We start from the raw sequence: 27,402 nt of genomic DNA, 5'->3' as shown, positions 1-27,402 counted from the left end.
ATCTCAAGGCCAACCTGTAAGAAGAAAATATATTTAATAATATTTGTATATTTTATGGGCGACACCATGCGCCAAGTCTCCAAACCTTCTCATGTGAAAGGGAAAGCTGGTATCTTACATATTGTTCGCCGGAAAATAGCTCACATGAACAACACACACACACACACACACACACACACACACACACACACAATCCACCGACCTGCTTTTATTCTCAACCCAACAACCAGCGATCAAAGTGCACGAAGGAACACCATAAACGCGCTAAAATGCGGGATTTGCATGCGCTACTTACTCGTTTTTCTCCATTTGCATGATATTTGGGTGTCTCCTGCTTGATCCCTGGTTAAATCCCTTCTTCTCTTCTTTTCTCCTCTCTTCTCTTCTCCTCTGCGCTCCTCTCCCCTCCCCCCGCAATGAGACTAATGAAAGACATCATGCGCCCTGCAGGGACACACACACACACACACACACACTCCAGACCTGAGCAAATAATAGAAACCTCCTCGATTACAACAAATATATCTAAAATAAATTGCTTAGGAAGGGTTTAATTCGATCAATTATGTTAAAATACATTATATAGACAAAGGTTCATGGACACCTGAGCATCTGGACATCATTCATCTAGTCACTGATAACAAGCTCCAATCTTCTGAGATGATGTACAGGTTTGGGTCTTCTAGTTCAAGCGAAAGGAAAGATGTTTTACTTTGCTTCTGCATCCTATACTATTGTGTTTCTCCAACTTTGTAGAGGAACCGTTTGGAGAAGAACCACATTTGGCTGGAAAAGTCAAGTGTCCTAATACTTTTGTCTTGTGATTTACAAGAATATGCAAATGATTGGTACCATGGCCGGGTGAACATTGAGTACGCGTAACAACTCAAGTCAAATCATATGGCTTTATCGTGAAATATATACAGAATGTATGTATATTTAAAAAATAGGAGCCTAACGAGCGATCCAGAGGAGACGGTGGTGAGGGAACAAAACTCCCTGAGATGATAAGAGGAAAAAACCTTGAGAGGAACCAGACACAAAATGGAATCTTTATTACTTTTTGTCTATTCGTTCATAGTAGTTCATCATTGTTAATGATATCAACTATTCCTTGACGGAAACTTGAGTGCATATTAATTAATATAAATTGAAGTCCACAGTAAAGTCAGGTATCTTCATCTTCTGTCCATGTGGAGACTTCTTCAGCAGCAAATGGGTTCCCATTGATGAGAACATCATCAGGGCACAGAGATGGATCTGGGGAACAATCTCATTCAGACAATTGAGCAGTTAAGGGTCCAGGGGGGGGCAGTTTGGTATAGGTGTGATTTGAACTCACAACCTTCTGATCCAAAGTCCAACATCTTAACCAATAAGCTACCACATCTCCTGTAAACATGTAATGTAAAGGTCTGGAATTACTTTGGTCTTACCTTACTGTGGTGCGGTATACCGTGCTGTTCATTAATATTGGCACCCTCAGTAAATAAAAACAGAAGGTTCTAAAATATATATGACCATTTAACAATTAAATGTTCTGAATCAACCCAGAAGAAGACGTGTGTCTATAATCGCCTTAATGCACTGTGAAGAGGAAGGTTGGAGTGGCCAAAAAACCTCCAGAGATCACAACTGGAGAACTGCAGAAGTTAGTTAAACGTTGGAAATTACAAAACTACAAAACAATCCCACATCACTTACATCACCACAAGTTGTTTGGAAGGTGTTCAAGGAGAAAAAAGCCTCTACTCTCATCCAATAACAAACTCAAGCGTTAAAATCAAGGTCCTAACGTGGCCGTCCCAGTCCCCAGTCTCCTGGAAGAGGGGAGTCCATCAGCATGGTCCTTAAAATGTGAAGGATCTGAAGAGATGAAGGAATGGTCTCAGATTCCTAGTCATGTATACTCTAACCCTCAGGCATTATAGGAGAAGATGAAAGGAAGATGGAAGTGAACAGGGAGGATGGATGGATGGATGGATGGATGGATGGATAGATAGATAGATAGATAGATAGATAGATAGATAGATAGATAGATAGATAGATAGATAGATAGATAGATAGATAGATAGATAGATAGATAGATAGATAGATAGATAGATAGATAGATAGATAGATAGATAGATGGATGGTCAAAACAAGAGAACAATCTACAATTTCCTAAATCTATGAGGTCACTGCTTTGTCCTATTTAAAGTGATTCTAACAGGAGTGAAAGCGCACATTTATGCAAATATTTCACGAGTTAAATATATTCTGAAGCACAGAATGAAGAACTTACATGACATATTTAAAAACACTGAACAAAATTAGAAAACACTTTCAGATACCTTCCAGTTGTACACAATTTTCATTTAACACAATTGTGTTAATCCGGCACCTGGTGCTAATTTCCGTAACGATCTGACAAACCCGTTACTATCCAGTTTTCACTTTGCAGGATGCCGAACTGTTCTAAAGAGCCTGAACCCCTCTGACAGCTTCTTGTCCAGATGAAGGCCAAATGGATGACCGTTTCAGCCATCGCAAGAAAAGTTGGTCGTTCCAAATCAGTTATTTCTAAAATATTGCATCTTTAAGTCAAGTCAAGTTTATTTCTATTGCGCTTTTCACAACAGACATTGTCTCAAAGCAGCTTTACAGAATCTTAAGAGTTAAAGTGAATGATGAGTGAATGATGGGTGTTTTTTAGTCATAATTCCACAGTCTGAAGCTATTTTAGACCATTATCTCATCTCTTTTAAAATCTGCCTCAGTCATTGCATTAGTACCTCACCACGTTGCCGTGTTAAACACGTTCACGTCAGCTACAGCAGCGCATTTTATCAATAATCTTCCAGAAATGACGATATTAAATAGATCGCTGAGCTCGACTGGGCCACTGAACACCTAGAATCAACGTTACGTTACACTCTAGATGATGTAGCCCCCCTTAAGACCAAAATGATCAGGGGAAAAAAATCAGCACGGTGGTATAATGATCATACGCGCACCTTAAAACAGACCACTCGAACATTAGAACGTAAATGGCGTCAAACTAAATTAACAGTATTTCAAATAGCATGGAAGGAGAGCCTCCTAATTTATAGAAAATCTCTTAGTGCTGCTGATCAGCATATTTCTCCACCCTCATAGAAAATAACAAGCAGAATCCTAAATTTTATTCAGCACGGTAGCAAAATGAACAGGAAATAAAAGCACTGCACTCACATGCACATCATCATTGGGTAGTAATGATTTCATCAACGTTTTTAATAATAAAGTTGAAAACATCAGGCAAGAAATCCAGACGGTTAATATAAACCCAAATTATTTTACAAGTAACCCTGTAGACAGCAGTGTCATTATAACAGACAATCAACTACAAAGCTTCACTCCTATTCACGAGAGTGACTTAATTTCATTAATTTCCTCATCAAAATCATCAACCTGCATTCTCGAACCTTCGCCTACAAGTTTCCTCGAACAGATCATTCTAGAGGTAACGGAACCTGTTTTTTTAAAATAATAAACTCTTCCATTGGTTATGAACCAAAATCCTTCAAACTGGCAGTTATCCACCCCCTAATTAAGAAACCTGACCTTCACCCTGTCAGCTGGCCAACTAAAGACCAATATCAAATCTCCCCTTCATATCCAAGATTCTAGAAAAGGTTGTAGCACAGAAGTTCTGCTCACATCTACTTATGAATAACGTTTTTGAAATATATCAGTCAGGATTTCAGCCTCATCACAAAGACGGCGCTAGTAAAGGTGGTAAATGACCTGTTATTGGCCTCTGATCAGGGTTTTGTCTCTTTACTTGTTTTGCTCGACCTTAGTGCAGCTTTTGACACCATTGATCACACTATACTACTTGCTAGACTTGAGAACGTTGTTGGAATTAGGGGAACAGCTCTCTCTTGGTTTAGGTCTTATTTGACTGATCGCTATCAATATGTTGATGTAAATTTGTTGGTGAGTTCTCCACACTCTCCGAGGTAAAGTTTGGTGTTCTGCAAGGATCTGTCTTAGGCCCACTGCTTTTCTCTTTATATATGCAGCCTCTGGGTGAAATTAAACATAATTTACCAGGAGCACCTTCTTTCACCTTAGAAATATTGCTAAAATTAGAAATTACAGGATGCAGAAAAACTAGTTGATGCTTTTGTAACATCTAGATTAGACTACTGTAACGCTTTACTGTCTGGGTGTTGGAGTAAGTGCAGAAATAAGCTTCAGTTAGTTCAGAATGCAGCAGCAAGAGTCCTCACTAGATCTAGCAAATATGATCACATCAGCCCTGTTTTAATCAGTCTACACTGCTCCCAATTACATCTCACACTGATTATAAAATACTACTACTGACGTATAAAGCACTTAACGCTCTCACGCCGCAGTATCTGAGTGAATTCTGTACCAGTATGATCCTTCACGCCTACTTAGATCAAAAGGTGCAGGCTATTTGTTGGTACCTCAAATAATGAAGACTACAGCAGGGGGCAGATGTTTCTCTTATAAACCCCACAGTTATGGAACAACCTTCCAACCAGTGTTTAGGACTCAGACACAGTCTCGTGTTCAAGTCGAAGCTGAAAACTTATTTATTCAGTCAAGCCTTTGATCAGTAGATTTTTTTCTTAGGTAAAGCCTCAGATCTGGAGGGAACATTGATATAGAGTGTTTGGTGAACTGGGATATTTGTATGCTGTCGTCCCCTCACATTCACACGTTCACTCAGGTTTGTTGATGGTGGTGTGGTGGGTCGTCTCTTATCCCAGAGATCCTCATGCCTGGTGTTACCTTCTGGTTCTCCCTTTTAGTTATGCTGCCATAGCGAGTCTTGCCGGAGTTGAAACTGCACAGTGACATTAACTTTCATACACCAATAAGGACACTTAATAATCCATATCCTTCTCTTCCTGTCACCCTCTTCTCTCTCTCTCGCTCTCTCTCTCTCTCTCTCTCGGTCGAGTTAAACATGCTCCTGAGGCTCCAGTGACCACTGTTCCTGCCCCCCTCCCCTCCGTGGATCTTCCCACTTCGTCCAGGTCTGCCTCTGGATAGTGTTCTCTTCGACTGGAGTAAAAACATATTTACTTTTTAATCACCACATTATCTGTGTAAAGCTGCTCTAAAACAATGTTTATTGTTAAAAGTGCAATACAAATAAAAATGAATTGAATTATCCCTGATGAGCAGCCATGGGGACTGTGGTGAAGGAAAAACTCATTTAGATGTTATGAGGAAGAAACCTTGAGAGGAACCAGACTCAAAAGGGGAACCTTATCCTCATTTGAGTGACATCAAGAGTGTGATTATAGTCTTTAAACACTACAGAATACTGGAGAGTGAGAACTAACATGAGCACTGGAGTGTGTGATTATGAGCGATGTTCTTTCTACAGTTATATACAATTATCTGAGGTTATGGAACCAGGAGCTCTTGAGCAACTCATAAAATAGCTCAACATTTGAGATCATCACAGATCCAACACCAGATTCTCCATGCCCGAGCCTTTAAACACTCAAAGAGGTCCAATGTCCAAACTCCACATGAAGTGGGTCCAAATGGTTCTGGTACGTCTTTACAATATCTCTTGCTCATTCAAGTCCCCCAAAAAGGCACATGTGGACATGAGGACTGGATAATGTGGAGAATCTCAATGGGCAATCGTTTCATCAGGGTGAAGGTCCATCTCAGCACATTGACAGCAGAAAGGATCAAAACGCTAGACTAACCTTTCCTGAGGAGCATGTTGTGTGGACAGAGAACAATTTTGCACAGCCTCCTCTGCTCCTTTTTAACAAGGGTCACTTTCTTACCTTCGAATATCCAACAAGCAATGTTTATCACCAGAAGATGCAGCTCCGACTCTGCATTTCATTCCGTATGATGATTAAACCCGAACCCCTTTGGTTCATTCAGCAGCTGGTTTTTATTCAGCTTTACTGGATCTTCTGGAGCACCAGACCTTGTTTGGTGTCAAGCAGAGAGAATAGCTCTCATATGGCAGTGATGCTTGGTCTCAGTTCTCATCGGATTTCCGTGCGATATCAAGTATGCACAGGTTTGCTTTTCAAGGTATGAAGCCACATATTTCCACACGCAACAATGCTTCATAGTGAAGCTTCACAATGTGATAAAACATGCCAATTGTGGCTAATCAACTTCAGAAATATTTCAAAGTTAAGAAACATGTTGTCTATATCCAATGCAGAGAAGCTCATCCATGCGTTTATGACCTCTAGAATAGACTACTGTAATGCATTACTAGGTGGATGTCCTGCATCATTAATAAACAAGCTTCAGTTCGTTCAGAATGCGGCAGCAAGAGTTCTTACAAGGTCGAGAAAATATGACCATAAAACCCCAATCTTATCATCCCTACACTGGCTTCCGGTTAAGTTTCGAATAAACTACAAACTACTGCTTCTTACTTATAAAACACTAAATGGTTTGGCTCCATGTATCTCTCCAGTCTTTTAACACGCTACAATCCATCACGCTCCCTGAGATCTCAAAACTCTGGGCTTCTAGTAGTTCCTAGAATAGCAAAGTCCACTAAAGGTGGAAGATCTTTCTCACATTTAGCTCCTAAACTCTGGAATAGTCTTCCTGACAGTGTTCAGGGCTCAGACACGCTCTCCCAGTTTAAGTGTAGATTAAAAACATATCTTTTTAGCAAAACCTACACATCACATCATAACCTTGTGCTCCAGAACATCTGATCACATGCACATTATCAACTTGTGCTGTTAACATCATGAACAGCAGCTACGCTAATTCCTCTCCACTGCTTCTCTTTCTCTCCCCATCCCGAGGCCTCCTGAGGTTTGGCCAGCTCCAGTCACGTCCCACCTCATGAGGATTATGGACCTTTGAGAAGTAGATGCCAAACTCGCAAACATCTCGAACCATCTAGAGACGTACCAGTGCCAATTGGATCCTGCTACATGTGTGGTTTTGACATTGGACCTCCGGGAGTGTTTAAAGGCTCTGGCATGGAGAAGCTGATGCTGGATCTGTGATGATCACAAATGTTGAGCTCATAAAACTAGGAGCTACTGACCATATAGACTGTATAAGACTGTAGAAAGAACATCACTTATAATCTTATACGCCAGTGTTCTGTATTGTTGAAAGATTTATGATCAAACTCTTGATGTCACCCAAATGAGGATGGGTTCCCCTTTTGAGTCTGGTTCCTCTCAAGGTTTCTTCCTCATAACATCTAAGGGAGTTTTTCCTTGCCACAGTCGCCACGGCTGCTCATCAGGGATAAACACACACCTTCACCTTCACTGTTGTTTTCTGTAAAGCTGCTTTGAGACAATGTCTGTTGTGAAAAGCGCAATACAAATAAACTTGACTTGACAGATCAAGATAAAGATATATCTCCTGTGCACAAAGCCAGGTCCATGAAGATGTGCTTTCCATGGGTTAGAGTATAAGATCTTGATTTGCCTGCTAGAGTCAGTACACAGAGCATCTCAGTTTGCTGTGTAGAGATCAGAAAGCCCTTGCTGACCCATGTGCACCACCCAAAGCTCCTACAAAGAACACGTAGAACATGTGAACATCGGAACCAGACCATGGAGCAGTGGAAAAAGGTGGCCCGGTCTGATCAATCAGGTTTTCAAATGAGGTAGACAGATAAACGTGTAGGCGTGGCTTGTCTGGAAAAGAGACAGCACCAGGATGTGAAGAAGGTGAGCTGATGGACGCAGTGTGATGCTCTGGGTGATGTTCTGCTTAGACATCTCGGTTCCTGGTGTTTATCCTCCGGCACTGTTTTGGTTCGAGCCATCTTTCCTTTTTTTTTGGGTTGAAAAAGAAGCAGTCTGTTGGCGGTCCAAATAACGACACGCCTTCTATCACATGTTTTTATTTATTTAACGTTTTAAGGTATACAAGATTCAAACCTGGACATTTGAGAAAAACAAAAACAAAAAAAAAGATTAAGAACTTTTGTTATTAAAAATGGCACATTTATTGCTACATTACTGTTATATACAGGACAGAATCTTAATACCTACTTTTATATAGATTTATATATATTTATAAAAAACAAACAAAATAAAGAACAGAAATAATAGACCGAAGAGACACACACACACACACACACACGCACGCACACACACTCACACACCAGGAGGCACTCTGAAGCCACAACAGCAGTATTCAGTATTGTTCATGTCTCCTATTTAACAGTGTAACAGTGGTGTGTATGTCGAGAAAAGTCGGGCAGGACGTTTCACTTCAGATGCAACAGAATTTGCTCTTCAATGCTGCATTTTGAAAAAGATGCAACACTTCTCATTATATAAAAATAGAATCTGCCACTGGACACGCGCAGACATGCAAGACTTGGCCATATCTATCATTTCGTCTCGTGTGAACGATAGAAAACTAATGCAGAACGGAGGGGTGGGGTGGGGGGTGATTACTAGAATATAAAGCCTCACCCTACCAAAGAACTTCCGTCACCGGTCTGTTTGCATAACTGATCCAGCAAGAAAACTTTTGGGAATTTTATTGATGGAGGGTTGCCTTTTTTTTCTTTTTTTCAACCAATCAGATCCTGTTTTATCATTTTAGACGCTGGCTCTTTTGTGTCCTCGCTGCTGGAGGCCTATAATACGGCGTTGTTTGTAGAAATTCGGCTGGTGGTCCAAAAAAAAAAAAGACATAAAATAAAAAATACTGGTAGCAGGAAAGTGTAGAAACTGCAGAAGTTTGACATGCTTTCCAAATAACGAGTTCTCAGAAACACATAACAGAAGGGGGGATAAAAAAAAATAATAAATAAATCAAATAAAAAAAGGACTGACAAATCACACAAACCTAATTAGAAATGTATAAGTTTATGGAGGAAAAAAAAAAAAATTCCTGAAAAAATAAAAAAAAAAAGGTCAGGAGATTTTCGAGTCATACATTTACTTTGAGCACTTCAGAACATTTGAAATATAAATGAATATGATTTTAGAAGGGAAAGAAAACTAGGCACTAATAAGGCACCGAATATGACTGCCTTGAGGATGACAAGGCCACCTTTAAAAAGAAAAAAAAAATATATATATATATATATATATATGTATATCACAAGGTCAATTAGGGGTCACATCCTCGTTTAGGAATCCGTATGTGTTCCTGTAATCTCAAAGAAATATGGGTACATAACAGTGTCCACAGTAGACACACTTATAGACATGTTCATTCATAACACTGTATTTATCTTACATACATCATCCATGTAATCACACACGATTAAAAAAACGGGTTTTTTTTCATCAGAAATGGATGGATGGATTAGATACTGTCCGATGAAAGAAAAGAAGTGACATGGCAGTATTCTGACGTACAGCAAAATAAGGAGGATATATTCGAGTGTACATTCAAAAACCAGCTGCATAATATGTTCCAAAGTGAATTCAGGATTCTTCTCTTCTTCAATCTGTCAAAAATAAATCAATATGAAAGGAATTCACGAACAGGGACGGATCTGCCGTAAGCCGAGCTCCCTGACCGAAGGAACGCTTGTCATCCGTGAGAATCGATTTGACCGTGGACCTGATTTCATGACGGAGCTAAACGAAGCCTAAACACAGTGACGTAGAGAGGAAATGAGACGTGTGGAGCGCAGGACCGACGTGCCACCCGGGGAAATTCTGAAATCTCCAGTCATTTGATCCCATTGTGCCCTTTCTCTCTCTCCCTCTCTCTTTCCCTCTCTCTCTCTCTCTCCCTCTCTCTCTCCCTCCCGCTCTCTTTTTCTCTCCCTCTCGAACAATATAAATTCTACAAATGAATAGTGATTTTTTTTTTATTATTTATAAATCTACAATGTATATACTAACAAAATATATACTTTTTTTAATATATAGCGATATATATATATATATATATATCCGTTCTTACATTTTTGCTCAGGTTGAAATAATATCCTTTATGCACGTGTGGACATGGTGAGGTTTCAGTGTGAGGTTTCAGCGAGTGCGTCTCTGAACCGGTGTCGCAGAAGATATTTTCCTCTCTTGCGAATCATCATCATCATCAGATCTGCTGTATGAGCTGAGAACTATGGGATGACCCTGAAATAACACGGTAACTCTCACACTGCTGGGCCTCAGGGCATCACACACTCAGGGTGTGCACATGAGATAGGAGAATTGAACTTTATACTATACAGGCAGAGGCATCGGGACACGGGACTTTTCCACCAGCGCACGTGACTCTTTAACAAATTGTGCTTACAATTTAAAGATCTACACGCAATTACTATAAGACTCAGTCTCAGGATGTGGTATTAAATTGTCCCTACACTTTATCAGCCAAACCCCCATGAAGATCAGCTTTACATGGAATATCTCCTCCTATAGAGCTCCAACTGCAACCCTGCTGAACTCTGGACTGCACCCTGAGCCTCCTCACCGTACCTCCACCTAACACCCTTGTAGCTAAATGGATCTCCACCAGCAAAATCATGAGAAACATCTTCCCAGAAGAGTGGAGGTTATTAGAACAGCAAAACGTCACCTGAAATGTGGAAACGGGATGTTCAGAATAAACCTACGGGTTAACAGTCAGGTGTCCACAAATTTTTGCGCCATCTTGATATGGACACATTTGAAATGCTCTCGTGAGCTTTGCGTTTGCTCTGACTGGTGGAAATGAGTGCGGAGAACTAGGGCATGCTGGGATATGCAGAACACACAACCTTTGAACCCTTCCGGGGGAAAAAAAAAGAGAGAGAGAGAGAGAGGGAAACAAAAGGGGGGGGGGGGGAGCACCACAGGTTCTCTCCCACTTCACATGGGTTTGGTTACACAACACACGTGTAAGACTGTACCTCTGAGCAGGGAATGCCAAGCTACGTAAAAACATTGCTCATTTACAAGCAACTCCCAAACAGATTTGTTCCACACAAGTAAGCAATGTGCTTCAGTGTCTCTCATTTATATATATATATATATATAAACAATTATTTAGGCACAAGTCCTTGATTAAAAATGTTTCCCTTCCCACTCTGGGCCGTGGGGTGAACTGTCCATGGTACAGAATACGGTATTTATCCCTGTGTTCCATCAGTTCATGGAAGCAAAAAAAAAAAAAAAAAAAAAAACGAGGAGAGAAAGTGAGAAATAAAACACACAGTTCTTCACATTGACGCTGGTAATCACAATCAGGAGTGCAGCAGAACGGGTTGTCAGTTTGGCAGTACACTTGTGTCTCCGGATGTGTGAAGATGCGACCTCTTACTTTTCATGGACGACACTTTCCAAGTCAACACGTGTGAAATCACACTCGCGCCTTTGTAGAGGATGAAGGGACAGATTTAAAAAAAAAAAAAAAAAAAATGAAGAAGAAAGAAAGAAAAAAAAAAAGGCCACTTCTTCCATAAGCCAAAGATCTGCAAAAAAAATACAATAAGTCATTCGCAAATACCATCAAACACTTTAACACACATCTGTCCAGACCGAACCTCCACACACCTACCGTCATATATGACCGACAGAACTGTGTCCATCTCCTCCCAGAGCAGGGTGAGGTCCAGGCATCTGCATTGGAGAGTCACCAACCACACCGGACACCTTTTCTTCCTCCCGTCGCTTCAGACACGCCGCCTTCGGGTTCAGATTGCGCTCTAAAGGGGACGTTAATGAGACATGACAATACGGTTCTCTGGATTGGAATAAATAATTCCCTAAATAAATAAATAGACTGGATTATTTTGAGAATGAGAAATCCGTCTGCACTACACAAGCAAAAGTATCTGGACACCTGACTTATCTGGTTCTTCTCCACACTGTTGCACCAATATTGGGTGGCACACAATTGCATAGGAAGCCTTGGAGGAGTCAATATAATAAGAATGTAAAAGTTTGTGCACCGAACATGTTATTAAAGTAATTATGATTTTGTTGTGCACCCCTGTGCACAAGCCAGCTCCATAAAGATCTTGAGGGTCCTCCTAAAGAGCTCTAACCTTATTGGAATTAATATGAGTGCTGACCGCACCCCAGACCTCCTCACCTCACACACATCAGTACCTGACTTTCCTAACACCATTGTGGCTGAATGGATCTCCAAACAAAATCTAGTGGAACATCTTCCCAGAAGAGTGGAGGTTATAAAAACAACAAAGAGGAACTACATGTAGAATGGGACTTTTAAACTTCATATATGTATAAATCTCTTATTAATGGAGAGTATGTGATCTTTGTGGAGACCGATCCACTGATCTGGAAACTGACCGCGCACTTGCTGCTCCAGGTTGAGGATGACGTTGACGGCCTGGTGAAGAATAAGCAGTTTGGTCTGCGGTTTGTCCGTGCTCAAGTGCAGTTGACACATGCGGCCCAGCTCTTTGAAGGCCTCGTTGATGTCCCGAACTCGCAACCTCTCGCGGGCGTTGTTGGCCACGCGTCGCTCTTTCTCCCGTTCTATCTTCACCTCGGCAGGCAGGTCTTCATCGTCCTCGTCGTCTTTACTGTAAAAAAAAGGCGGAAAGGAGGCACTGTTTAAAAAAAACGTATTCGTCACCAACGAACCTGTTGGAGAAAATGGAAATTAATAAACCAAGACGGGATTTGATTCGGGTTTTTTTTTCTACAGTATTACAGAAATTCCGTTATTGTAAAAAGTGTGGAAATACCTGATCTTTCATAGTTTTTGAGAAAGGTGCATGTTCCTTTGGTTTCTATGCAACAAACTCAGTAAAAGCACAACAAAAAGCTCACAGTGGAAGAAAGTTCTGTGGAGTCCAAATGGGACATTTTTGTCTTCAAAAGAAGATCATGTGTAAGACCGAGAACAGGAGAGAAGATGTGATCAGACTCCCTCACCCCCACACTCACACATGGAGGTGGAAGCTTAACGGTTTGAGGTTGTATTGGAGCGGAATGTGAAATCCTGGAATCCTGAATCAACACGGCTCCCATTCCGCACTTCACCATCGTGCAGTTCCGTCTAGACTGCGGGTTATTGGAACCGAATTCGTCGTACTTCAAGGCGATGATCCGAAGCAACGAATAATTAGAGCGTAAACAGTCGTCTGGAGTGATACGGATCACAGAACGGCCAGTCCAGTCATCGCACCTTAGTCCTGATGAACATCTCTGGGTTGAACTGAATGCTAAAGAAATCTAGTGGAGAACATCTTGCAGGAATAGCAAAAGTATTCCAGCTGAAATCTGCTGTAAAAAGCCGTTCCTTATTCTAAGGGAGGATTTTTCAATGAGAATTAGGTGTAGGTTTATAGATTTGTTTGGTCAAAGTCAATCTTCAGATCACTACATGACCGGGTTTTGTGCATCTAAACAAAAGGAACACGCCTGTGTATCTCAAAAACCATAAAACCAAACAAGCAGAGCGAAGTGTGTGTGTGTGTGTGTGTGTGTGTGTGTGTAAGAAAGTGAGAGAGCGCATTCCATAAAAGCACAGTAAATGTGTAAAATGTTCGACAGAAATACAATTGACTGATCTTGAGGCGTCTCAGCGGTGCATTCTATAGTGGGAGATACACTTACTCTTCTCCCTGGTCTGAAAAACTTGAATGGACCTGGAGGGAAAACACCTCCTTTCTGAAAACAATGTGAGAGTTGGGGAGGGGGAGGGAGAACACCATGAGAGGGAGCAGTATGCCTGAGAGAAGCTCAGACACTTTGAACACACACTCGGCCCTTTGTTCAAGAGCGTGAGCGCATCAACACGCAAAAACAGCATTTCACACAGTTCTCCGGAGGTTCCAGGAGCGATCAAACGAGTCACGTTTCCACGCATGCAGGATTTAAAAAAAAAAAAAAAAAAAATACAAAAGAATTGACCGAATGTATAACATGGCAAACAAAGTCTAAATCTCGTACCTCGTTCTGTTGCGAGACACTTTGGAGTCCTTCTTTTCTTCTTCAGACTTATCTGCAACGGAGGAGTTCTCGTCATCATCTTTGTCTTCCCTCTTGATATCGCCGCTGCTGTTTGAGGAGTGCGAGGCTACGCCTCCCGACAAACCTGCGATCAGAGACCCAAAACATAAGCAAAAATCACAACCGTCTCTGTGCACGTCTGAAGGTCATTTGGTTACACGTGGTAAGTACTGACTTGTGAAGTCCTCCAGTGCTCCTGAAGGCTGTGGGGTGCCCGAGGTATGGGACGTGGGTAATAGGCTGCTGCTGGGAGGGAGACAGGCGGGGTCATCGTGGTGACTTCCAGCCTGAGATCAAAGCAAAGAAAGGGCATTAAAATGTGCTGTGGTAGCAGCTCAAAAGTTTTGGGACACCCGACCTTCCCGTCCATATGTGGTTCTTCCACAAACTGTTATGATGTCTCTATATGAATGCTCCGGCATTACTCGATCTAGGAGACCCAAACCTGTTCCAGCATCTCAACACCCCTGTGCACAAAGCTAGCTCCGTGAAGATCTGCTTTACATGGTTTGGTGTGGAAGCTCTCCTGCTATAGAGCTCCAAACTCTACTGAACACCTTTGAGATGAATGCGAACGCTGACTGCTCTCCAGGCCTCCTCGCCTCACCTACATCAATTCCTGTGGCTGAATGTATTGTGTAATGTATTGAGGATCTTCACAAATCTCCACAAAAAGGAACATCTTCCCAGGTGAGTGGAGGTTAATATAGGAGTGAATTAAGACTAAATGTGGAATGAGATGTTCAAATAGCACATATTAATTTAATGGTCGGGTGTCCATAAACTTTTGTCCATATACACACATATTATATATATATATATGTTACATAAAAATTAAATAAACCCAAACAACTGGAACCCACATGCATTATGATGTAACATCAAATCAGAATTTACCATTGCGGGATGTCTGTTTCCCAGAGCCAATCCAGCACCAGAAAATCCCTGAACAAGGTTTCCCAGGGCTCCGTTATGAACAGAAGATGCGACAGCGCTCAGCAGACTGTGAACGTCTGAATGGGCTCCACCAAGGCTCGAACCTGGGCCCTGACCCACCGCATGACTACGCAGAACATGGATGGCCTCCTCTAGATGGTCCTCCATTTTATTTTGCTGTTAGAATAAAGCAAAGGCAAAGAAAGACAGAAATTATAATACGATAATATTTATAATAATCCTCTTTTTATATGTTACTGTTATACAGAATCATGGTTATTTGATAAGAAACGGATCTTGAAACTCACAAGTGCATGGAGTCCACCTTCATAGCTCGGTGAAAGAGCTGCCTGGCTCGCAGATCTTGGCCACTGAGAAGCACCTGAGGAAGAGAATTTTGTCAACCTGAATGCAGCAAGGAATACCCAACCTCTACCTTGCAGTAATAAATCAGGAGCAGCAGAGGGCGCTCTAAGAATGTATTAAAAGAGGACAGAACGCTCATTTACAGTCTGTTCATGTCCTCACAAACACCGCAGGAGCAAAGTGCCGATCTAATATCTGCCTTTCCTTCAACATCATGTCCCGTGTGTAATCTAATTTTGTTTCAAGAAGTCATACGGACTGGTCACGTGACCATCCCGGTACTGTCAGATACGGGGCGTACCTGCGATACCTTGGGGTGAGCCGACCGGCGTGGAGGGTGTGGAGGGGAAATTGTTGCTGTTGTGGTCTGAAGGGTAGATCTGCGATACATAAAACATGCCATGAGTGCTCCGAGTTTTGTCTTCACGCCGGCGTAAGCATGAAGTGTATGAGGCGCTAGCATGAACATCTCCAGCATCATCAAACACAATGAGTAATTATACTTTTAAAATACTGCCTGAGGGGCAAAAACTAATGAGTCCCCACTCACCGAGGCTAGGGCTTTTCCAATCTCGTCACCTGAGCTGCCCGTAGCTGAACTTCTACTGACTGCAAGAGAAAAACAGAAAACTAATTAAAAAATGAATAATAATAATAATAATAATAATAATAATAATAATAATAATAATAATAATAATAATAATAACAATACACACATCTTGATGGGCTAAACATGTATATTTAAACAAAAAAAGTATTTCGAGATTTAGAATAAATTACATAGATTTAGTAATTATTTATTTATTTATTTTATTAACACAAAATCATGAATTATTTTATACTTCATGACCACAAGTGAAATGAAAACCTACAAATATTTCTCCCTTCATCACCACTAATACATTAAATAAAGAGATTTCTATTCAGTATTATTAAATCCTAGAATTTCATTCCCCCGAGATTTGAACTCATGACCTTCAGCATCAAAGTTCAATTCCTTAACCACTAAGCTTCCACCTTCTCTAATAATAATAATAATAACAACAACACTAACATACCAACACTAATTTCATTAAACCTGCTAAAAAAAAAAAAAAAAAAAAGGGCATTTCAGACTTTAGACACATGAAAAGTATCAGACCCATGATGCTGTCTGCTCCGTTAATAGAAGACGTCTGGTTGTAGGCCCCGGAGCCTGAATGGAAGCCGTTGACATCAGCGCCGTGAAGAGGGTAGTTTTGTGGGGAGAGAGGCAACGGCTGGCGCTTCTGGAATAACACGGTAATAATGGTAATAACCTTTTTACAGGAAATATTATTTTTTATATTATCTGAATTAGTGTTGCTTCGGAGAATATATATCAGAGAGAGAGAGAGAGAGAGAGAGAGAGAGAGAGAAGAGAGAGAGAGAGAGAGAGAGAGAGAGAGAGAGAGAGAGAGAGAGAGAGAAAGAGAGAGAGAGAGAGACACCGACTCACCATTCTGTCCTGTGGATTGACAGCAGTAAAGGAGCCTGGCTGGTTGATGTGGGGCGAATTGCCCAGCATGGCTGAATATCCTGACTGGCCCAGAGGCCCAGACGTTGCCCAGGGGTCAGAGGAAGGGTGTAGACCCTCTATTTTTAAATAAAAGATTATACACACTCACAAAAAAATATATATGAGTAACTTGACTCTTGACTTGACATTAATACAATTACCAACCTGATGATAATTAACTGAAAAATATTGTGCATGTTTCCTAGAATTCCATGAAATGTGCTCACCTTGCATGTAGAAAGAGCCGGGGTAGACAGGGCCCGGTTTAGAGGCTGGATATCCAGCACCGTCTCGAGGATACTCATCACCGGACGTGGAGGCATATACCTGGAACACACAAAAAAAGATACAAAAAACGTAAACAATTACTGAAAGAACAAATCTGCATCATCATATATATATATATGTGTGTGTGTGTGTGTGTGTGTGTGTGTGTGTGTGTGTGTGTGTGTGTGTGTGTGTGTGTGTGTGTGTGTGTTGGGAATAGTAAAATGTGTGCATAAAACCAAGCAAAAAAACCCAAACAAATTATATATATTTATTTATTTATTTATTTATTTGTATCTACATCACGATTACATTATTAAGAAAGTGACCAATATTTGATATATAGATCGATTTCTCTTCCAAACTGTTTCTCAAGTGTGTGTTTGCTCAGCAGCACTGCTGCCATGTGAATATTGCAGAGGTGTGTCCTGAATAAAGATTAACATGGCAGAGGTAGAGCTGTGTTTTTCTGGAGACAGAACATGAAAAGTAGGTCTTTTCTTTTTTGCCCTACAAAGTCAATAAAATTGAGCATTCTGCACCGTATTGAACTGCAGAGAATCGGATTTTGCACAGAATTGAAATCGCAGCGCATCGTAATGGGGGGGAATCGTATCGCATCGGTAGCTGATTCGTGTGTATCTTAAACGTATCATATTTTCGGCATATCGCATCGGCCTCAGTTATGGAGATGCACAACCCTAATATTATTTAAATATAAATATATATAAATCTCTTGAGTAAATGACCTGTGCGAGTGTTTCCACAGTGCTCCCTCATGATAAAGTGACAGGGACTGGGAACACAGCATGCTGGGAAAGGTGCCACAGCCATGTCGCGGCACAGTCTGTGCATCCTCTTTCTCTTTCCCATGAGCCAAAAGCAAGAGAGGGTGGGCGCGTACAAAAGGGCATCTCTAAAAGCCTCATCCAGATCAAGTCGAGCACCCTCGGGACGGATTTCTCTACATGATAGAGCGAAGCGTTCGCTCTCTATTTGTGGCACTCGTGTATGACGGAATACGTGCGCTCTGAAGAATCGCGAATCGCCACAACGCGGAGACTTATTTTCCCGACTCCGGTTTGCATTTCCTCCGGTACGCTTGACGAGAAACGTCCGCATGCCGCCACGTATCGCGAGTTCCTTCGTGTATGGGCCACGGTGTGTGCGATCGGATCCGTACGAAACTGTGCATATGCGAATACCGGGGGTAAAGTAGTTTGGAGGCTGGTGGAGAATTGACAAATCCAGCAAACTGATATTTCTCTTTTTCCTGTAATTTGATTTAACCGGGAGAAGTGGGAAGGGAACGGAGAGATGCACTTCTAATTACAGAGCCATCTGCCTGCTCCTGGAGCCTGTCCAACTCCACAGGCAGCTGGGTTGAAGAGAGAGAGAGAGAGAGAGAGAGAGAGAGAGGGAGAGGGAGGGAGAAGGAGGGAAGGAGAAGAGAGGAATAAGGGGGGGGAGGTGGTGAGAAGTGACAAGGGGAGAGGTCTTGCAGAACGAGAGGGGGAGAGAAAGTGGAAAAAAAAAGACAGACTACGCTGGTCACATGGTAGTTAGAGATGTGAGGTTGAGAAGACAAAATGAGATACGGCTTTCGTCTGGAAAAAAAAAACCTAAATACTAAGAAATAGTAAAGAAATGCCATTTAAAGTTGGAGAAAAGTCAGTGCAGGCTTCGGGGTGGTAAAGCATTGCTAAGTGCTCCATGTTGCTGGAGAAGTGGGTGTTGGGTAACAGGAAGTTACCTAGCAGACTGAGCAGCACAGACGGGGGGGGGCAAGTCATGATCATCGGCAGCTATTAATCTGAGCGAAGACACGTTACTGAGACAAAGAAGAAAAAGAAAACCGAAGGAACAAATAAATGGGGCACAGAAGGGGGACTCGCTTCTGGTACTAGCATGCCGAGGGAAGGACATTGTCCTGTGGTCAGGTCGATATGAGGCTAGCGTAAGGCTTGGGGGAGGGGTGTGTTATGTGCGTCTGGAAGGCACGTGGTAAGCTCATTTGGCTTCGGACCAGGACAAAACAATTACTCTTTGAACGGGGCACAAGCTGAACATTATAAGCCGAACGTTAACGTTACCACCGGCCCTTCGGTAGAACCGCGTCTAGAAAAATCCCTGTCTGGATACCTTCAGACGTTCCGCCGCTTCCTGTTTGTGCAACATGTCCAAAACTGTTGGATGTGTATTTCTATAGCGATGACTTTGTTTAAAAACGTTTTATCACAACATGGACGTTTTCCACCCCGAGCGCGTGCCAGCAGTCTCTGGCAAAAAGTGGTATTTACTAATCCGGGCCAATATATACGTCGAAGCAGATGAGTGCCGGGAATCCTGCGAGGATTTTATTACTATTAATATTAATCCTGAGCTCCGTCTCCAGTCACCTGGACCTGATGCGGATTTTTTTTTCCCCCACTAGTCTCAGCATTTCCCAAATTAGCCGGAGTATGTACGCAGCTTACGGAGCACAGCTGTGCGACGGCCATGCTTTTTTTTTTTTCTTTCCCTTTTTTTTTTTTTTTTTACATAGCACAAAGAGAAGAAAGGTGCAGGCGAACGCCACCGTGGACCAGTTCTTACTGCAGATACTTGGTTCCAGTGCAAGTGCACGACTCCTGTCACAAAACTGCTGGTGCTGAACTTGAGATCTGAAGGGGGAAAAGGGTGTGTGGGTAGATGGAGTTGTATGTACTTACAGAAGACGGAAGTCCTGGTGGCTTCCTAATCTTTTTTGGCTGGGTGTCTAAAAAACAGAAAGAAGACAAGAAAAACGTTCACGATGACGTCAAGCGAAATTCTCGTTCTGAAATGTAGTTTTTTTTGCTCTATCTTACCCATGTTTGCTTCTGGCGGGCGTCTCCGAGGGTTGTTGGAGAACGTGGGGTAAAACTGAGAGCCAGACTTCAGGCCTGACGGAGACATGGCCTCAGCGTTGGCCATCACAATGTCTGAAGGCAGGAACCCTTGCTGCACAAACCACACAGAAATATTTATTCTAGTCCGAGTCGACCGAGTAAAATAGTTCAGGTCAGAGAAAGATCACATGGGTGTAGGAGTGAGGTTTTTTTCCTTTAACAGCACCTCTTTCTTTCATCTTACCTGCCCACCGAATGATGAATATGGTCCACGTTCATTCTTTCCTATACAGCAAAAAAAATATAAGTAAAAAAAAAAACACACACAGAGAAGGTCAATAACTTTTTTTTTTAATTATATTATGACATTATGTTGTTATAAAACGATGCACAATGAAAAACGAGTAAAATTTATAAAAACAAATTTTAGTTACAAAACAAAAATAAAGAGCAGCAAAAATAAAGAAATAAAAAAAATCCAGTGCCGGAGGATGAAAGTTGGAAGGCGGCCCCTCCCCCAAAAGTAGGGGCCTTGCACAGCTACAAAGAGGCACTGTTGGTCAAAACTCAAGGGAGAATTTCTGCCTCAGCGGCTTTAGCATCACTCACACACACACACACACACACACACACACACACACACACACACACACACGTGTAGAAAGAGACACAAAGACGCTCAAAAAAAAAAAAAAAAGAAAAGAAAAGGAAAACCCCTACCACCAATCCCAGAGCTGAGGAACGGGGAAGACAGGCCGTCATGCTCGCTGTAGTGCGAACCCTCGCTATAACTCTAGATAAAAAAATTTAAACATAAATAAAACCATAATAAAACATTGCATCTTTTCCTTTTTCTTACAACTTTTCTTACCCGTCCATGATTGAACGAAGGGCTGCCCTGTTCCCCGGCAGCCCAGGGACCGGAGGAACCGCGTTCATCCAATCCTGCGACACGAGAAACGCCAGAAAAGTCAGCGACAGACGGTGAAGAGAAGCTCAGCAGATTCAAGTCAAGAAAAAAAATTTAATAATTAAATATATTTATTCGGTTCCTTCTGTGCTTATTCGCATGGGTTTCTTTTGACATTTGGTTTGTGAAGCCTTTATTTATTTATTTTATTTTTTTTATATATAAAAACGAGAGCTTCAGCTATGGATCTCATCTCGATTGGGGCATCAGACGTACAGCCCTAATGGGCGAATCCATGTCATTCATCAAAGATTAATATCCAGGACTATAAAGAGAGCGCGTTCATTAGGATGTCAAAAATGAGAAACGACAGAGCTCGAGACATAAAGCATTTCCGAGCAGGACACACACACACGCGCACCGCAAATACACGGCTTCGTATGTATAACGTTAGGTAGATACACACATATAGAGAGAGCATCTGTTTCCAAAAGAATTTATGAGAACATACAGAGTCTAATTTTCGAAGAACCCTCTTCTTTCTCAGCCTGTTTTATGCCTTAATGCTCGCTAAGCTCTCCAGAGACACACGGCTTAATTGCATGCTGATTTGCATAATTGTGCATATTAATGCAGTCGCTTTATGAATATTCATATTCCCCTTTTGAGAGAGGGGGGGGGGGGTGCTCCGGCGATCGTGGCGGCTGAAGGCTGAGCATGAGTGATGAAACTAACAAAGCAGTGCAAATAGCGACATCCACGCTGACAGACGTGATCTATGCAGCCTACGCGGGCGGCATGGCAAATGAAGTGGGCACCGAACGGCTCTTTCCACGTGAAGGTGCACGACGTGAAAGCGAACGAGAGGAAGGAAGAGAGAGCGAGGCCATGGTTTGAGCGTATGACGTTCTCAAACCGATCTATAGACCTTCTGCAAAGTTTAAAAACCCTGCGTGTACGTCGCGCCGCTCGCAGATTTGACACTCGGGCTTTAAAATGAATTAACCCTGCGTACGGTTTCGATACGCCGGGAACAGGTTCTTGTGGATGATCTCGTAGATTCTGCTTGTAGCATCATGAAGGAGTTTTACTTATAAAATCAGCACTCGACTTGTTATTGCCAACACCAAGACCAAAATATTACACCTGAGCAAAACTGGGGGAGATTCAAATCCCAGATGTGGAGACGCAGACTTCCGAATCTAAACCCAAACCCACTCGAGGAGAAGAGGAGAAGCTTTTGAGTTTGTGCGAGGCAGAAAAAGGTGCGAGATGGGAGACGGGGCAGATGTGGAGGTGAGCCTGCAGGAGCTCTCCCGTGAACACGGGTGTGCAGATACACACCAGAGAAGTGAGTGGGTGGTGAGCTGTGGTTGTGGTTGGGGGTGGAGCAGGGTTTTAAATGCAATTAGCACCCTTTAGAGCACTTTTGTCTTGAGAAACTGCCACACAGCATGAATGACCTTTACTTCATTCAGAATTAAATTCTTGCGCTTTAACTTCTTTTTTTTTTTTTTTTTTTTTTACACTCCAGCGTCAACTCCACTCTCTGATCATTTCTACAGAGTGATGTTACATCCCCTTCTGCAGAGATGAACGAATTAAACCCCCCCGAGACTCTTTAACCCCTCCCTCATTCTTAAAGTCGTCTCGTCAAACCCGGACGAATCCACGTGGCTGTTGTGACGGCCAACTGACCGACTCATTAAGAATTTTATTTTAATTGTTAAAAAAAAATGCCTCTCTTTTTTTTTTCCTCGACGTGTGCTTTTGCTATCTTCATGCCAGACCCTCTGTGGAGCTCTTGAGAAAGCATGGGAGGGGGTAAAAGGACTGAGCTTTGTCTCAGCGCAGAGCCGTTTCCTGCGAGTCGGCAGGGGGAGAAAGTGTTCTGTTGTTTAGAGGGAGGAGTGTTTTATATGCTACGGTGTGGATAAGGAGAGAGTGTGTGTGTGTGTGTGTGTGTGTGTGTGTGTGTGTGTGTGAGGGGGGGGGGGGGGTCATTTAGAGACCTCAGTTTAACCCTTTGTTCTCAGATTGTTCACATTCGCTAAAATGTTTGGTGTGTCGACAAGAAAAAGTGTCAAAACGAAGCGGGTGGGAGAAGCAAAATCATAGCAACCTGTGACTCGGAACGTGAAGTTATTCCAGTGAATAGAAGAAACTCACCTGAGCCACCAAACTGACTGCTGGCCAGAGTGGTTGGTCGAGTCTTCCCGTTGGCTACAGGTGGTGCAAACATCTAATGCAGAGAAAGAAAAACAACAACAAAGGAAAGAAGATTAATAAATAAAACCAGCATGCGTTAAAGCCTCAAGACGGCTTCAGTATACAGAACAATACGTATTAAACAAAACCTTTCCTTCACCGTGCCTAAAAAAAAAACAACGTCTAACCATGTGACCGCTCAAATACGACCGCATCACCACGTCCTGATCGGAGACGTTCAACCCACGTGAAGACCAACCCATAGTGTTTTTCTTCCTACTCTGGATTTCCTCTGGATTTCCGACGTCCATCAGCCCTTCACAGAATAGAGAGCGTTCACCTCTTCCACATTCTTTACGGTTTTCTACACTGATTTGGGGCATTTGATTTCAGCCTTTATATAAATCATGACAGGATGTGAGCTGATCATCGTTTTTTACCTCCTGAACCCTTTTAAAGTTTTTCCTCTAACGTGCCGTGCAGACATTAAATATAACGGGTTGTAAATTCCTAGTGAAAGTGGGCGGAATGAGGAAAAATTCACTTTTGTATACATAAATAGAATTGAATACAATTACAAACTCATACTTTCTAAACAAATAGTTAACATTAATACCTAAAAGCCTGAATTTACTACATCACAACGTATCGCTAGAAAAACCCCAGGCCTGAAAAAGTCGTAAAAGAAAACATCTGGTATGTTTTGATGGTACCAGAAAAATGAAATAAGATGAAGAAATTATAAAGCGAGAAAAAAAAAAAATGGAGCGAAATCATTTGCACAACATGCTTCGATGTCTCCGAGTACCTTAAGTACTCCAGGTACCTGGACCTAATGCACACACTGTTCAGGAAAAGCAAGTGAGGAGTGAATGTAGTCATGGATTCGACATGGAACTGACAGTTCTGTCCTCACCACACACACACACACACACACACACACACACACACACACACACACACACACACACACTAAAGGATCCATGTGCCTTTAAATTTTTGAAACACGGATCAAATTCACACACCGCTGCACATTTCAACAGAAGATCACAAGCAGGTAATGAACTCCGAGTGTTTCTTCCACTAAGCCCGACTCTGCCCCACCTTGACCCCCTTATCTTCCCCCTTCCCCAATCCCCCTGCGTTCCCCTGACCCCCCCCCCCCCCCCCAACACACACACACACCCCCTCCCCAACACACACACCATATATTCACTCTCTTACCGCACTAAAATCCAAGAGGTCGCTGAGTTCCTTATCTGTTTCGACCGCCATTCTGTGGCCCTGCTGCTCGTTCATGCCCCGCTGTCTTTAAAGAGCCCTGCAAGAGAAAGTTCCAAACTGCCGTCAGCGAGAAACTAAGTATTAAACCTTGTTCTATCGGTTTGCGATCCTGAAACGGAGCGGTCAGGTAAAAAAAACGTCTCAGAGCCCAAAACAACATATTGGCATAGAGTACACTAATTATTGACGGATGAAACTAATGCACAGTCAAACTTCTGGAACGTTCTTGCCCCACCCTGATCCAATCTCTCCTTCCTCAGACTCAGCTTGAAAGCAAGACCCCAGGCTGATCTCAAAGAGGCCCAGTGAAGCCATGGATTATATTTATATCAAATATTTCCATCACTTCTGTGCCACAGGTTGTCGTTTCACCCACCAGCAGCAGTTTTTCAAGAGACCACTCATGTTTCTTTTCCCCCACTCTGGTATTTCCTTGTTCACGTGAGGCCTTGAACATCAAATGTGGACTCGTGAAACCGAACACAAGACAAAAACAAGGACCGACAGTGGTCCTGACGCTCAGGGCAGAGGTCCAAAGTGGTGTATTTAGCGAGAATGGTGTTTCTACTGTGTTGTGCAGGACACTAGCAGGTGATACAACCTGTTGTGGTGCTGTATGATGACATACTGCTCAGGGCTTTAGTATGCAACCTGCGGTGCTGCTGGTGGTGTGGGATTTAGAGACAGAGGATGATTTACTTAGGAGATTTGGGATTCAGATCAAAATCCTAACGCAAACCTACAGGGAGTGAAAAGAGTTTCAGGGAAGAGATAAAAGAAAAAAAAGAAGTGTCCGTGTGTGTGTGTGTGCGTGAAAGTATATATACACACACGCACACACATACACACACACGTGCACGTGCACACACACACACGTGTGGACAGAACCTAATATTACGTGAAAGATCTTACACTCACCCACAGATGGGGTCAAATATAAGGAGGTATTTATGAAAATTCAGGGTTGAAGAACAAAATAAATAAACCAAGTAGGAAACTATGAAATTCATACACGAGTAAAAAAAGATAAAAGAAACCTGTGGAGTCGGGAGGAGAAGTGGGGGAAATGTCTCTGATGGAGAGAGAGAGAGAGAGAGAGAGAGAGAGAGAGAGAGAGAGAGAGAGAGAGAGAGAGAGAGAGAGAGAAGGGGGGGGGTCAAAAATAAAAATAGAGGGAAGGAAAGTGGGGAAGAAAACAGACAGACAGACAAAGAGTGAGACACGGAGAGAAAGAGAGGCAGATGAAGTAGATGTAAGAGAGGGAGAAACAAGAAGGGAGACAAATAGAGTTGGAGAAGAAAAAAATGGAGTGTGTGTGAGTGAGAGAAAGAGAGAGAAAGAGAGATAGGAACAGAAAGAGAATGAAAGAGTGCGTGTGTCAGAAATAAAGGAGAGACAGGTAGAGAAAGAAAAGTGGCAGCGAAAGACAACAGAGTGACAAAGTGAAAGGGGGGGAGAAGAGGGAGACAGAGAGTAAAGGAGAGACACGGGGAGAAGGAGAAAGAGAGGGTGAGACTGAGAAAAAGAGAGAGAGAGACAGTGGGGGTGGGGGGACATGAGGAATTTCCTGCCAGACGTGCAACTACAGCCTGAGTAACTTCACCAGCACTATTTGGAAAGTGTTTGTGAACAGACAGACAGACAGACAGACAGGCCCAATTAGACTCGGTTTACTCGACAAATGAAGCATGTTGAAAAACGCAAACAAATGATTTGCATGAACATCCAACTTCAGCAACAAATCCTTCTCCTGCTCTCTCACACTCTCACACACACACCAGCTCGAGTTGGAGGAGATCGGACCGGAAGTCACAGAGCTCCATCAGAAGCCAGAATAATATTTTAGCTCTGCTCTTGGAGCGCGCCTCAGCCCGAGCACCTCAGAGCCATCAGAGGAAATGGAAGTTCAACACAACAATACGTGACTTCATCTCTCTCTCTCTCTCTTACACACACACACACACACACACTTCCAGTAGAGTGTAAACGCACGCTACCTGTGTGTAGGAGCCGCTTCACCTCCAGCGCTTATGCAGAAAAGCCTCCGAGTCTCATAGGAGGAAAAAACCCAAACAATAAACAAGTCAACAAAAAAACAAAACAAAAAGTTGCGCACGAGACCTGAGGCATGAAAAAAAAGCGTCGGATCTCCGCGAGTCCTTATTTACACTCCATCCTCCGGGAAGCGGAGACACACACACACACACACACACACACACACACACCGAGAGACAGAGCGGAAACCCGCGACCGGAAACAGAGCGTTACAAAGTATCCAAACGGCTCGCGCTCCCAGACGCACCACTTCCTCTTTTTTTGCTACAATAGTGACGGCTTCATTCTCCCGGTAGACATCTTACAGCTCCTCCATCCACATTGTCAGCAGCAACAACGTATCCCTCCGCATGGAAAAGAGGGCCCTGCGGTGTCCAGTTTCAAAATGCCCACCGGAGAGAACACACACACACACAGTCAGTCAGTCGTATCCTTGGTTTGGTCGATCCGATTAAACAGAGCAAAACACGAGCCACGGCACTCCGGGGAACAAAAACAAAAATCAGAAGTATAATTCACCAACGCGCACTATATATTTCGGCGGACGTGCACGTTCGCATAATAAAGCCGTGATGATACAGGAGCAGCACGCGATGGAGAGATAACCCCCCCCCCCCCCTTCTCCTCCTCTCAACCCCCCTAGCCACTCGAGCGAACAGCCAATAGGATAACGCGTTAGGGAAATAACTGACGGCAAAGGCATCCAATCAAAACGCGTTTGAGGTTTTTTTCCCCCGCCCCTCTTTCGTGACGCCTGCGGTGAGGCTTGTGTGAAGGGGGCTCAGAGAGAGTGTGTGGGTTTTTTTCGGGTTAACGTCGCCTCCTACGCTGAAATTGTAGCACGGGTTAAAACTTGGTTAGAAATTCTAAAAGAAAAACACAATTGAAAATGAAAAGGGTATTTGAAGAATGTTTGAGCGATTCTAAATCTGATTGTTTTGTTAATGCTTTTATTTAACGTAAAAAAAATAAAAAAAAATAGCCGGCTGAGTAAATTCCAAAACTAGAAACATAGAATTGTAACTAACTAACTCGTAATACTACTGCGTTAGTTAGTGC

At 42.6% G+C, this 27,402-nt stretch overlaps 2 protein-coding genes across 8 annotated transcripts in view; both read right to left on the bottom strand.

Annotated features, from left to right (window-relative positions):
• The window catches only part of mbd3b (methyl-CpG binding domain protein 3b), a 12,903-nt gene extending 12,420 nt beyond the window's left edge, over window positions 1-483 (bottom strand). Inside the window, exon 1 of one of the 5 annotated variants that reach the window (XM_083559416.1) lies at window positions 296-483. In XM_083559416.1, coding sequence (XP_083415542.1) covers window positions 296-315 — 20 coding nt within the window. In that variant the 5' untranslated portion in view covers window positions 316-483. The remainder of the gene's footprint in view (window positions 1-295) is intronic. The other 4 variants (XM_083559419.1, XM_083559417.1, XM_083559418.1 and 1 more) reach the window with 4 other exon arrangements.
• Window positions 484-11,258: 10,775 nt separating this feature from the next.
• On the bottom strand, window positions 11,259-26,975 carry tcf3b (transcription factor 3b). 3 transcript variants are annotated; one of them, XM_083558036.1, is made up of 21 exons: window positions 26,286-26,975; window positions 24,229-24,325; window positions 22,966-23,038; window positions 20,758-20,831; window positions 20,607-20,679; window positions 20,131-20,171; window positions 19,866-19,998; window positions 19,728-19,774; window positions 16,977-17,076; window positions 16,690-16,826; window positions 16,354-16,480; window positions 15,763-15,821; window positions 15,514-15,592; window positions 15,155-15,228; window positions 14,808-15,023; window positions 14,086-14,197; window positions 13,851-13,995; window positions 13,515-13,568; window positions 12,240-12,475; window positions 11,482-11,629; window positions 11,259-11,395 (listed from the first exon to the last, which is right to left on the bottom strand). In XM_083558036.1, the coding sequence occupies exons 2-20, from the start codon at window positions 24,301-24,303 to the stop codon at window positions 11,484-11,486; spliced, it is 2,001 nt and encodes a 666-aa protein (XP_083414162.1). In that variant the 5' UTR covers window positions 24,304-24,325; window positions 26,286-26,975; the 3' UTR covers window positions 11,259-11,395; window positions 11,482-11,483. The 3 variants fall into 3 exon arrangements, with proteins under 3 accessions (XP_083414162.1, XP_083414163.1, XP_083414164.1); XM_083558037.1 differs by lacking the exon at window positions 13,515-13,568; XM_083558038.1 differs by lacking the exon at window positions 24,229-24,325 and having other exon boundaries at window positions 26,286-26,962.
• Between the last annotated feature and the right edge of the window lie 427 nt (window positions 26,976-27,402).

This window comes from Silurus aristotelis (genome assembly GCF_946808225.1).
Source record: "Silurus aristotelis genome assembly, chromosome: 13".
In the NCBI taxonomy this organism is placed as follows: domain Eukaryota; kingdom Metazoa; phylum Chordata; class Actinopteri; order Siluriformes; family Siluridae; genus Silurus; species Silurus aristotelis.
The sequence above is the reverse complement of the archived record's forward strand: the minus strand, read 5'-3'. Positions and strand labels throughout refer to the sequence as shown.